The 13115-nt window shown below is 41.4% G+C and overlaps 1 protein-coding gene across 3 annotated transcripts in view; it reads right to left on the minus strand.

The window, feature by feature from the left end:
• DHTKD1 (dehydrogenase E1 and transketolase domain containing 1) overlaps positions 1-7008 on the minus strand; it is a 75521-nt gene extending 68513 nt beyond the window's left edge. For 2 of the 3 annotated variants that reach the window (XM_020999686.2, XM_020999685.2), the window contains exon 1: positions 6713-7008. In XM_020999686.2, coding sequence (XP_020855345.1) covers positions 6713-6872 — 160 coding nt within the window. In that variant the 5' untranslated portion in view covers positions 6873-7008. The remainder of the gene's footprint in view (positions 1-6712) is intronic. The other variant, XM_020999684.2, reaches the window with a different exon arrangement.
• Between the last annotated feature and the right edge of the window lie 6107 nt (positions 7009-13115).

Consider the following 13115-nt stretch of genomic DNA (forward strand, 5'->3'; position numbering starts at 1 on the left):
ATGCTTGTTGAATGGGTGATTTCTTCCTTTTTACAAGTTCAAATATCTTCTCTACACAGATGGTTCTCAAATCTATTATCTACAATTCCATCTATAGCTATATATGCAGCTCAAATCCCCCTTCTAAGCTCCTCCCACATCTTAGAGGTAGCCCGATGGTTCAGTGGATAGAGCATAGGGCCTAGAGTCGGGAAGATTCAACTTCAAATTTGATCTCAGATATTTACTAGCTGTGTGACCCTAGGCAAGTCCCATAACTTCTGCCTTCTTTGTTTTCCTCAGTCATAAAATTGGGATGATAAAAGCACCTACCTTGAAGGGTTGTTGTGAGGATTAAATAAATTGATATTTATAAAGCACTTAGCACAGTGCCTAGCACACAGAAGGCACTATCACAGAGGTGCTTATTCCTATTCCCTGCTTTGCCTGCTAGATGTCATCTCAGTGTACCATATCTAAAATTCAACAGATGCAAACTGGAATTAGTCATCTTTCCCCTTCAACTCACCTCGAATTGAAACTTCTTTCTTTCTGTCAATGGTACAGTCATTTTCCCAGTCACCCTGGGTTCATAGCCTTGGAGTCATTCTCCCTTCTCCCTCATCTCCTGCCCACTCAAAAAAATCAGTTCCCAAGTACTATCACTTCTATTTCCAGAGTATCTCTAATGTCAATCCATCCACATAGCCACCACTTTATTTCAGGCCCTCATAACAGTCTCATCTGGAATATTATAATACCTAATTGGTCTCTCTGATCCTAATGCCATCCTGCTCCAAACTATTCTCTAACCTGTGGCCAAAATAATTTTCCTAAGTCACAAATTTGATCTCTGCTCAAAAAGTGTAACAGGTTTTCTTCTGCTTAGAAGATAAACACAAAACTCCTTAGTTCAACCTTTAAGCTCCTTCACGAACTGGTCAACCTGATTCAACATGCTTCTTCTTCATACACTACATTTCAGACCTGCTGGATTAGTCGCTGTTCCCCAAACTATCTACATTCTGTCAGGATCCCCACGCCAAGACCACCCCGCTCTTTTTGCTATTAGGAGACACCCTGTTTTCCAGAGCTAAGGCCCAGCAAGCAACTGTGCACTGAGCTTGGCATAACAACAATCCTTTGCACTCACTCTGTGGTAAAATCATGTAATTATTGTACTGTTTTGACCAGCACAGGTGTCCTCGACCTCAGACAAACATTGGACAAGCTCAGACAAGTTCCCATCACGAAGCCCTGCTATGAATCAAACTTGCATCATTGTTGCTGTTACCCCTCATTGTCAGAGCTACAGCTAGTCACTGTGTAGCCATTGCTAAAAGTATTAAGATTTGATCTCACTAAAGTGGGTCTCCTTCTAGAGAAGGCTCCAAGAATAAGAAAGTTTTTGCTTATGATCACTGTTGGCCCTATTTCTTATTTTATTTTTATTTTATTTTACTTCTTGAGAGTTAACTGTGGTTGTGATAACCTGTGTGAGCTCTTCAGTATTTTTCTTTTTTTTTCTTTTTTTCTTGCTTTTAGGCAATTGGGGTTAAGTGACTTGCCCAGGGTCACACAGCTAGTACATGTAAAGTGTTTGGTCTGAGGCTGCATTTGAACTCAGGTCCTCCTGACTTCAGGGCCAGTGCTCTATCCACTACAGCACCTAGCTGCCCCTTCTTTGGTATTTTTAGAGTTAACAGTGGTTGCATCACCTCTGACTTTTTGGTCCTTTGTTTTCACACTTAACAATTACTGCAGGCTATCACCTATAGCCCGCTGTCTTTATATCTGCCTTTCTATCTCATATCTCTTCAAAGTCAGTCCAGGTACATCATGTGAAACCCCAATTTCCCTCCAGCTCAACGTCTTCTCTCCTTTTTCAAATATCCCTAAGGCAAACTTTTTAGATGTTTCATTAGCCCCTAACCATACCCTACTTGGTAAAACACTTATCTGTGGATGTCTCTTTTATGCTCCCAGGGGGCAGGGATTGCGTTCTTCTCCCCACCCCCCAGCTTCAGAACCTAACATAATGGCTTACACACACAGCAGGCTCTTAATAAGTGCTTGCTGAATGCTTTTATAACATGGAAGCACTGGCTGGGTTATCAGGTTTGCCGGAAACCTGCCCAGAAGGCTAAAGACCTACCTGGGTGGTTGGGTGGTTGTTGTTCTTTGTCCTCAAGGAGGACCAAAATCACATCACAACACTAGAGTCAAGTCACAAGGTGTTCAATGATGGCTGATCAGACCAATATAAGCCTCGAATGTTCTACCACAGGCAGGACACAAATAGTCCATGTGAACATTTGGGGTGGATTCTCTAAATTCTCTCTAAAAACCTACCTAGTAAATCTGGGAAAGAGTGTCACAGACTAAGCAACTAGCTAAAGGTGCTAGGAATGAAGGGATAGGAAAAGGGAAAAGGGAAAGGAATTACTATGGCTGTGCCTGAAACCCAGTAGGTACTATATAAATATTAGCTATTATTATTATCATTGTTATTGTTATGGTTTTGGAGGTAAGTGTGGAATTGGGAGTTATGGGGTAGGTAACAATATTTTTCAGAGTGTTGGGCTTCGAGTCAAGGAAACGAGTTTAGATCCCACCTTCATTTATAAAAAGAAGGGTTTAGATTCAATAGTTTCTTCCAACTTGATGCGATCCTATGATTTTCCTGCTCAAGCTATAGCTTCTCTACTAGCTCAGTGTTATTTATGTCTTAGTCTGAAAAAAATCATCCAATGTAGTAGATTCCTTCTGCAATTTAAAAAGTCTTTGCTCTTGAAGATTTAAGTCACAGAATAGTAACTAACCAAACAAGGATAAAAATTAATAGGAAAAGCTTCAGTTGCAAGTAAGTAGATCATTTTGAAGAAAACTACAAATAGGATAAGTTTTGATGGAAAGAAGCACTTTTTTCTAAGCTTTTCTTTAAAAAGTATGAGGCTACTTAATTAAAAATAAGAAAATAAAGTAAAGAAAGTTACGCCCCTTAAAAATAAATCATAACACTGATTCCTTCCCTCACAGTCTTTCTAGGCTATCATATGCTATCATACAAGGTTACAATTCTGATTTCAAATGGCACATTTTAACATCTGCAAGTATACAGTATATCAAACTCAATGAGAGAAAGTGGGTGAGGAACGGGGGAGAGAAGCTGCTTCCCTTCTTTTGTTCCTCATAAGAAGAAATGAATTTAAAACGGACATATGTATTCATTGCTCTGGAAATGGCTCAGGATTTGTAGTGAGAGGACAGGGAACAAAGTTGCTTCCTCGGCTACCTTACTACCTCACTGACTTAATGAAATTTTATGGACTACTTTGTAGTCTACTTGAAGACAGAGACATCATGTTATAGTTCTCCGTATTCATACTATCTAACATTTAACATTAGTCAGGTCAACAAATATTTAAGTGAGTTCTTCAATCAGGTTTCAATCTAGGAATTATCCTCGACTCTTCCCTCTTACACATCCCCCTATATTCAATCACTTGCCAAGCCTCGTCTGTTCTGCCTCCTTAAGAGTTATTGGTCTTCTTCTCACTAATTATACTACATCCATCCTAGTCCAGCTCACACTTCTCACAGAGACTACTGCAAAGGCCTGACTGTTTCCAATGCATCCAGTCTTTCCCTCCCCAATTTAACCAGACAGCCAACAAACTGATATTCCTAAAGTGCAGAAGTTTCAGTAAATCCCCTTTGTCTCGTCTGTTTGGCTTTTAACATTCTTCACAATTTGGATCTAGCCCATCTCTCCAGAGAGATAGCATATTATTCCCCTTAATGAACTGTGTGTTCCAGCCAAACTGGCCTACTTCATATTCCAATCTCCCACCTCCACGCCTTTGTACAGATTGTCCCTCAAGCTTGGAATGATCTCCCTCTTAGAACCCCTAGCTCCCTTCAAGGCTCAGCTCTGACACTATCTTCTTCAAAAGGACTTTACCAATTCCTCTCAGCTTTTAGTAGCCACCACAAATTACTATGTTTTTATTTTGCATTTGTTTTTATTGGCTGAGTCTTGTCTTTTCTACCTGCGTAACACTGTATATCCTCCCTTCTCCTGTGACACTGCTACTACTCTGGTTTAAATCCTTACCATCGCAGACCTGAACTACTCCATTCCAATCTATTTCTCTACTTGGCTGTAAAATCGATCTTCCTAAACTATAGGTCTGACCTTGGCAACCCCTACTCATTCAACCCCAGAGGCTCCCTCTGGATTACCTCTAAGATCAGACATAAAATCCTGTTTGGCTTTGGACACCCTCCATAAACTGGCTCCTTCCTACCTTTCTAGTCTTCTTAACACTTTATTCCTCTTCACCTATTCTATGACCCAGTGATATTGGCCTCCTTGCTGTTCTTTGCACAGGACACACTATCTCCTTACTCTAGGCATTTTCACTAACTGTTCTGCATGCCAGGAAGGATACTCTCCTTCCTCATGTCCCCCCTCCAGTCTTCCCTGGCTTCCTTCAAATTTCAGCTAAAATCCTACCCTTTGCAAGAAGCTCTTCCTACTACTCCTTAATTTTAGTACTTTCTCTCAAAGGATTACCTCCAATTTATCTTGTATACATCTTGTTTGTAGATAGTTGTTTTGCCCTTAGACTGTAAATTCCTTGAGGGCAGAGATTATATTTTTCTTTCTTTGTATTCCCAGCATTTATCACAATTAAAGGCTGGCACCTGTAACAGGTAATTAATGAAGATTTGTTGACTTTACATGCGCATATCCTGTATTAACTTATCCCTATCAGCACTGTATCCCCAATCCCAGTCCAGTGAAACTTAAGCTCCTTGAGGGCAGAAACTTTTCTATTTGTTATTTCCAGTGCCTGGCACACACTATGAACTTCAAAATGAATACTGATTAATTAGGCTATTTGGGTAAAGTTGGAAAACTCATACATCCTATAATTCCCACATCTGTCTCTAGTCCTGAAAACTCTTTTATCTCTGTTACTAACTGGTTTTTTAGCCTTTGATCTCAATACTGCCCTATTACCCTTTGCTGCAGAGGCAACCTGGATTAGGGTAGAAAATGGAAAGGCATTCCTGGAGTCAGGAAGACCTGGATTTAAATTCTTCTTCCAGCTGAACTTAATCTTTTGGTGCCCCAAGCCACTCTCTAAGATTATGAATTACAGACAAGTTATCTATTTACATCAGTGGAGGGAGTTTTTAAATATACATACTGGAATAGATGTTCTCTAGCATCTCTTTCTGCCCCAAATCTATGATCCTAGTAACACAGTATACATAACATATATATATGTATATATATATATATATATATATATATATATATACATATATGCACACACACACATAAATATATCTCATGCTATTGAAGCTAAAAACTGCACTAAGACTTTTGCAACACCCTAAGGATACACAAACGAAAAAAAAGGGGAACAGAATTTCCAGAGCATTTTATTACATAGAGCAAGTTTCTTTGGGGCCCAAATTCACTGAAAGTACTTGAAATGTGAGTTGAAAATACTGAAAGAAAAAAATTTTCATCACTTGTAAAGAGGTTAGGCCCAGAGTTAATAATAACTAATGTTCATATAGTGCTTAAAGGTTTGCAAAGTTCTCTACCCATATGATTTCATTTGAACCTCACAACTCCCTTTAGATAGGTGCTATTATTCTCCCCATTTTACAGATGAAACTGAGGCAGATGAAGGTTTAGTGATTTGCCCAGGTCACTGCCGGTAGATATCTGAGGCAGTTGGAACCTAGTTCTTCCTGACTCCAAGTCTAAAGCTCTATTCACTATGACACTAAATACCATCTTTACTAGGATCACAGATTTGGAGCAGGAAGGGATGCTAGAGGTCATCTATTCCACATCTCACATTTTACACATGAGGAAACTGAGGTCCAGAAAAGTAAAGTGACTTGCCCAAAGGTCCACTAGAGTGATGGACCGAGGATTTGAATACATGATGTCCTTTGATGCCACGTTGTTGTTGAGTCGTTTTTCAGTCGTGTCCCAATCTTGGAGACCTCATTTGGGGTTTTCTTGGCAAAGATACTGAAATGGTTTGCCATTTCCTTCTCCAGGTCATTTTACAGATGAGGAAACTGAGGCAAACAGTCACTTAAGTGACTTGCTCAGGATTACACAGCTAGTAAGTGTCCCAGGCCACATTTGAGCTCAGGAAGAGGAGTTTTTCTTGACTCCAGCCCCTGAGCTCTACTCACTGCCCCACCTCGCTGGCCAAATGACTCCAAACCTTTCCACTACCTCAGCCCCCTCCCCAAAGTTGCCATTTCATCCCGATGGCACACAGTCAGCGTCCATACCCTTGGGACTTCAATGCTCCAGTTCTCCCCACCCCAGTTCCACCTTCCCAATGTCTCGGAAAGCCAAGACCTCATGCCTTTTCCTCTGGCCTTGGGGATTCCGAGGCGCTGGCAGCTTGTCCTCCCTTTCGGCCTCAGGCTCGCCTTCCTCAAGTGCTAGGCTACTTTCCCACTAAGGGACAACGTGGGCCTGTCCGCACCCCGGGCTTCCCCCCGGGGCTCCCCGAGAAGGGTACGCGGAGCGAGGAGGCCATGGCAGACATCTCAGGGCCTCGCTCCTTTCCGAGACCGCCTCGAGACCAGGGCCGCCCCGAGCAGGAAGGAGGGCGGGCGGATCCCACTGCGCCGTCGGCCCCGCTCGCTCCCTTCTCCTCTCCCGGCCCCAGCCCCCACAAACCTGCAGGGCGCGCCGGGCCTCCCCGGGGCTCCCCGTTTTCCCGCTGCTTCGGCCGGTAGCCGTAGACGCCTCGCTCGGTCTGGTAGCCGCGGCGGAGAAGAGGCCGGGGAATGCACCCGAGGTTCCGCCTCGCGACGGCGGCGGCGAGTGAGTAGGCCATGGCCCCGTCGCTCCCAGCGTGGCCCGGGCCAAGAGACGTCGGCCTAGCAGAGGCTCTGAACCCCCAGGTTTGGGAAAGCGCGGCCCGCTCGCCGGCCCGGGAGCCCAGAACCTCCGACACCGCCCCCGCGCCGGATTGGCTCATAAGAGACCGGCCCCGCGGAGAAGGCCCGCCCCTGTCCCCCCCCACGCCCCGGTGCCAACGCTCTGGGTAGGAGCTTGTGGGGAGGGAAGGAGTGGGCGGAACTTTCAGGACGGGGAATGATTGGCTTACTTACAGAACAACGCAAAACAAAACCTCTCTGTGCGTCTTCCCCTCCGGGGCCCGTGGAACTAGCATTTTTCATTTCTTTCGTGCCCCTTTGTCCCCAGCTCTCCCCACCTCTTCGGCCCCAAACTAAAAGCTACAAGTCTTCCCCCCATTACCCAAAGTCAGCCCTAAGATATAGGGGAAAGAATAGTGGAAGAAGACAGGTAGGTGAGGCAACATGGTAGTGGATAGACGGGCTGGACTTGGGAGTTTGGAAAACCTCAGTCCCGGTTGGACCTCGGACCTTAGTTGTGTGACCCTAGGCATGCCATTAATTCTTCACGCTAAGTTTTTTCATATGTAAAATGGGAATAAAAATAATGATGATGATGCTAAAAACACGGTGAGATGCACATGAGATAATATATGTATCTTTACAAACCTTAAAGTTATAGAAATGCTAGCTATTGTTCGGGGTGCGAGGACGAAGGAAGTCTGAGAGATGAAAGAGGGGTAAAGACTAGAAAATGAATTTTTTTTCTTTTTGGAAATTTTATCTGGATCCTAGATCTAAAAGCGATCTCATCTAACCTCCTTTTACAGATGAAGAAACTTGAGCCTAGATAAATTAGATTAGGAGAAGGTCACAGCTAGTAAACAGAAGGGGCAATATTTGAACTCCCCATCTTCTGAATTTAGTGTTAGCAGGATTTTACTGAGCCAGTGTCTAACTTGAGAATGAGGAAACAGTAGGACAGAGACAGAGTGCCAGTAATAAGGTAGCCATTTAATTAGTTTCATTATAAGGAACAGATTTGCAAATCGGCAACTCTCCTAGTCTGAATTCCATACTGCTGAAGTGAAGACAGAGATCATATACATAAATCACAAGTGGGAAGGACGGTGGATTATAAACAACGTTTTCCCAGGCTTCAGCGGTTTCCCATGACAAACACACAAATGGTACAATTCTGGAGTCTTGTGGGAGTAATGTTGCTGGAGTCCTTGGGGGTCGTTACTTGGAGGGTCTAAGGACCAGAGTTTTGTAACAGTAACAGGTTCTTCAGTCTGATTCATTTCACTTCAGGCAGAAAGATGCCAGTGATTGTGAGCCTTGTCAAAGTTTCATTCATCATTTTGAGCTACATTGTGTGCTCCCTCACAAGACAGGCACTTCTGAAAAATCTAATCTATTAGTACATTCATTACATATATCATATTGATTATTATAAAAATCATAATTCCCTTCACAGCATCCATATTACCAAACACGGTAATTCACTCTTTTGGGATGTCAACTGGACCAAACTGACCTTTGGGTGGCCAGAGCCGAACAGAGCAGGTTAGAGGTAGGAGAGTCAGAAATCATACAGAAGTTTAATTTCAAAGTGAGGGAAATGGCTTGCAAGCAAGGAGGGGATCTAGACACGTGGGGCAGGGCCCCATCCCTGATGGAGCGACCTGCTTTTTAGTATAGCTAAACCATGATACTTATACCAATAGCTACACAGTGAGCTGTAGCCCTGACAATGAGGAATAACAGCAACAATGGGACAAGTTTGATTCATAGCAGGACTTCATGATGGGAATATTGGTATTTGTCCAAGCCTGTGCTTGTCTGAGCTCAGAGAACACCTGATGCTGGACAAAGCAATACAATAATTATGTGATTTTGCTAAGTGAGATCATCCAGAGGTTGAGTGCAAAGGATTGTTGTTATGCCAAGCTCAGGGCACAGCTTGCTTGCTGGAGCTTAGCTCTGAAAAACAGGGTGTCTCCTAATATCTTGACAAGGAAAAGAAAGCTGGCCCAAGACACTACTCCAGATCCTAGCCATATCCAAGCAATAGCCTAGACAGGAAACACAGTCTCCCATCTTGCCTTTTTTAGACAAGATTTCATCAACAAAAGAAGTTGGGGGTCTTTGTCTGAAGAACCCAGGGCTCCTTGAGGTATTGTTCTCATTGCTTCATCTTTTGTATCTGTTAAGCTATTCAAGTTATAGAATCACAGAATTTTAGCACAATAATGTACTGATATTTCCTGAGATGAGCTGCTTCCACATCTCTACAGTCTGCCCCTATGGTGAATTGCCTTCTTTTCAAATACAAGTAGTACTTTTTGTCTACTCATGTGTGGTTCTGTGTTGATATTTTAAATGGTTGTGGTAGTTAATTGTTAACTAGACAACAAGAAATCCTTTCTATCTCCTCCAGAAGAAATCCAACTGAATAACAGATCAAGTGAGGACTCAATAATTAAGATGAGAGGGTGGAGACAGTTAGGAAAGTAAAACAAAAATTACAAAAGGACTTGAATGTCGGGTGAAGGAATCTGAGCTTAAAGAAAGAGAAGTCATTGGAGATTTTTGAGCAGGACACTTACAAAATTGTACATTAGGAAGGTAAATATGATGACAGTAGAGTTGTTTAGAAAAAGAATGTTTTGAAGTAGGGAATAGACCAATTAATAATAATAGCATTTATATAGCACCTACTGTCACCAGGCATTGTGCTAAGTGCTTTACAAATATTTCCTCATTTGACTCTCACAACAACCCTGGAAGGTAGATGTTATTATCATCCCCATTTTACAATTGAAGAAACTGAGGCAAGCAGTAATTAAATGACTTACCAATCATCATGTAGCTAGTAAGTGTTTAAGGTTTGATTTGAACTTAGGTTTTCCTGACTCCAGGCCCAGTCTCTATCCACTGAGCCACCTAACTGCTGGAAAGTGATTGTAATATTTCATGTAAAAGAAAACTACTAGGGTGAATGAAACTAGGTGGTATCAATGGGAATGAAAGAGGTACTGAGGCAGTAAAATCAAAGCGGGAGAATATTGGGAGGGGACAGAAGACTGAGATTAGATTTGGGAGGCAGCTGAATATGTGCTTCTGGAGCTAGGGAGAGGAATAGGAAAGGAAGATAAAGATTTCTAGTTACCCTAAGAAGGGAGAGTTGAAGTTGTATACACACTACTGCCAGATTAATAGTCCTAAAGCCAAATTATGACCATGTCAATTCACTAGTCAAAACCCTTCAATTTTGGTCATTGCCCACTGAATCCAAACTTGTTGTCTTGTACTAGCATTGAGAGACTGCTCAATTGAGCCCACAAGGTCGGAAGTAATATGTCTCTCCCTATCCTGTAGACAACGTGAAATTGAATCTGGTTCAGTACAGAAGAGCCTGCCTTAGTGACAGAGGACTCCCTTTTCTAACACTAGGTTTCAAATAGTCTTAATGCACTTTCAAAAAAGTAAACTATTCCTGGACTTGTTAGGGGAGAGGAGAACTTCTGTCTTCATCACAGAAAATAAACCTCAAAAACATAATACCTAACTGTTTTTTTGCACATAGTAGACCTTCATTAATTTAATAACCAGTTATTCAGCACCTCTTCTTTGCAAGTCACTGTGCTACTTGATAGAAGAGATAATAATAGTACCCCAGTACAAGGTCTAGGAAGCATTCTCCCACCCTGCACACATCCTGGTAGGTCAAGTCCTCAGATAGCAGGTGTTTACTCTACTCTGGCTCTTGCTTAATCTAGGGGTTATCCTGTAGGCTTTTCTAATATGCTTTTTCATGATTCCCCATCTGATGTGTTTCCCCCATTATTAATCATCAGTTTCTATATCCTCAATTTCATTTAACAAATTATCATCAATTATCTTTTACAAAGGTCTTTTTCCTGAAAGAAGGAACTTAGAGCACATCTCTCTGCACATACATACACTATCAGGTTCCTGGGAAAAGATGATTCAAATTTGAAGTGATTGTTACAAAATAACTCTCTCCAACAAGTTCCATTCCAGGTATGGCACAGCTGATGGACAAATCATTCCTTTATTTGCAGGACACAGAATCTTAGCTGCTGATTCCATTTGCTGTTGGGCAGGGTCTAGCAAGTAGCTGCTCAGAGCTCTCTCCCCCATACTACTGCTACTAGCTCTGATTGCTGAGGGGACAATGGATGGCTCTTCTTATCTTTCCAAGCTCACAAGGTTATAACTTGGTTCATTTCATCTCTGGTACTCATTCACTTAATATCAGGAAAGAACCAACCAAACAGAGAGATTAGCTTGAAAACACAGAGGCACCATGAATTCATGGACATATGAATATTCCTAAAATATATGAAACAAGAGTCAAAATGTGTTTTTATGAATTTACAAATTAAAGTGTTTTTTAATAAATGAAATGAGAGTGTCAGATTTAAAAAAATTAGAAAAGAAATGAGTTAGGGAAGAAAAAATTGGAAAAGCATTTAACGGCTTGGAATAGGAGGTACAAAGCCTTGTTCAAGCAATGAACTACCTGAAAATGAGAATAAACCACACAGAGGTTAATGACTTCATGAGACCATAAGAAATATTAAAACAAGGACCAAAAGCTGAAAAATAGTAGAAAAATTAATTTCAGCAAAAACAAGTGACCTGGAAATCAAATTGAGGAGAAATAATTTAAGAATTACTGGACTACTTGAATGTCATGATCAAAAAAAAAAGGGAGAGAGGGCAAGAAGGAGAGAGAGAGGGAGAAAAGGAAAGAGAGAGAGAGAGAGAGAGAGAGAGAGAGAGAGAGAGAGAGAGAGAAGAGAGAGAAGAGAGAGAGAGAGAGCCTAGATATTAATTTCAAGAAATAAAGGAAACAGAAATGATCCACTGTTTACCTCCTGAAAGAAATCCGAAAACAAAAACTCCAAGAATCATCATAGTCAAAAGCCATTATAGCCAGAGATTCAAGGTCAAAGGGAAAAAAAAAACATACACAGCAAGCAAGCTGCCAGAAAAAAAAAAAACTCATGTACTGAGGAGTCACAGTAAGGATCACACATGTAACCTGTGTTCCAAAGCTCATTTGCATAAGACTTCTCATTGGTGAAGGTTGATTATTCAATGCTTTCATATCTGCATGAGCTTGGGAAAAGAGAAATCTTTGGTCTTTGGGTTCCCAGCTGCTGGGGGAGGAAGGAAAATGGATGGAGAGGAAGTAAAATAAGAATTTATAGTTAGCCTGCTTTGTGCACAGGCATTGTGCTAAGAGCTTCGCTAATATCATTGAACTTGATCCTCACAACAACCTTGGGATGTAGGTGCTATTATTATTCCCATTTTACAGTTGAGGTAGCTGAGACAGCTAGTAAGTGTCTGACACTGGATTTGAACTCTGATCTTCCTGACTCCTGGCCAAGTGTTCTATCTACTTTATCACCCAGATTCCTCTAGCCGTCTAGCTGCTAGAGAAGATATTCAGTTCCACACTGTCTTCAAGTCCCTGAAGGGAGAGAAAGAATCAAGGAAGAGGCTGACATGTAGAAGAGCTGGCACCTCAATTATAGCCTAGAGACTTTGGGAAAGTCCCCTATGGATGAAATCTGGAACTTTCCCACTCTTGGGTGAGTTGAGATAATATTGTTCCCAATGGAAGAGTTCATTTACTCTACGTATTGTCTAGTACAGAGGTTCTCAAACTTATTTAGCCAACTGCCCCCTTTAAAAAAAAATTACTCGGTGCCCCACCTGGAAATCTGCTTTCTTTAATTTAACAGTTTTTTTAAAAAATTTCAATCATTTCAAAAAATATTAAACATATATTTTTAAATGATGCATCTTAAATTTAATAATTTATTGTAAACTTGTGTTTTTTCCCTGAATTATTGCATCATGTAACCCTATATTAGCATATTGTAAACAAGTCATTACATGCACATATTCCTGCAGATGCAGGCTGGACTTCCTGCCAATGTGGGCTCACCTGCCAACACTTAGTTGTTAAGACCTGTCTGCAGACTAGACCACTGATCAATTATAACTTGCATTTTGGGTGTTTATTTGGAAAATAATGTAATCAGTATGACTTTAACTCTGTTACACAAAAGATGAAACATGTACGAAAGGTTTTTAAAATTTTTCTTCTCTTCTCTTCTTTCCTTATACTTCTACCACCCCCTTATTTTTATTCAATATCCCCAATTGTACCCAAG

The sequence above is a fragment of the Phascolarctos cinereus genome, unplaced genomic scaffold (genome assembly GCF_003287225.1).
Source record: "Phascolarctos cinereus isolate Bilbo 61053 unplaced genomic scaffold, phaCin_HiC Scaffold_1;HRSCAF=81, whole genome shotgun sequence".
Lineage (NCBI taxonomy): Eukaryota > Metazoa > Chordata > Mammalia > Diprotodontia > Phascolarctidae > Phascolarctos > Phascolarctos cinereus.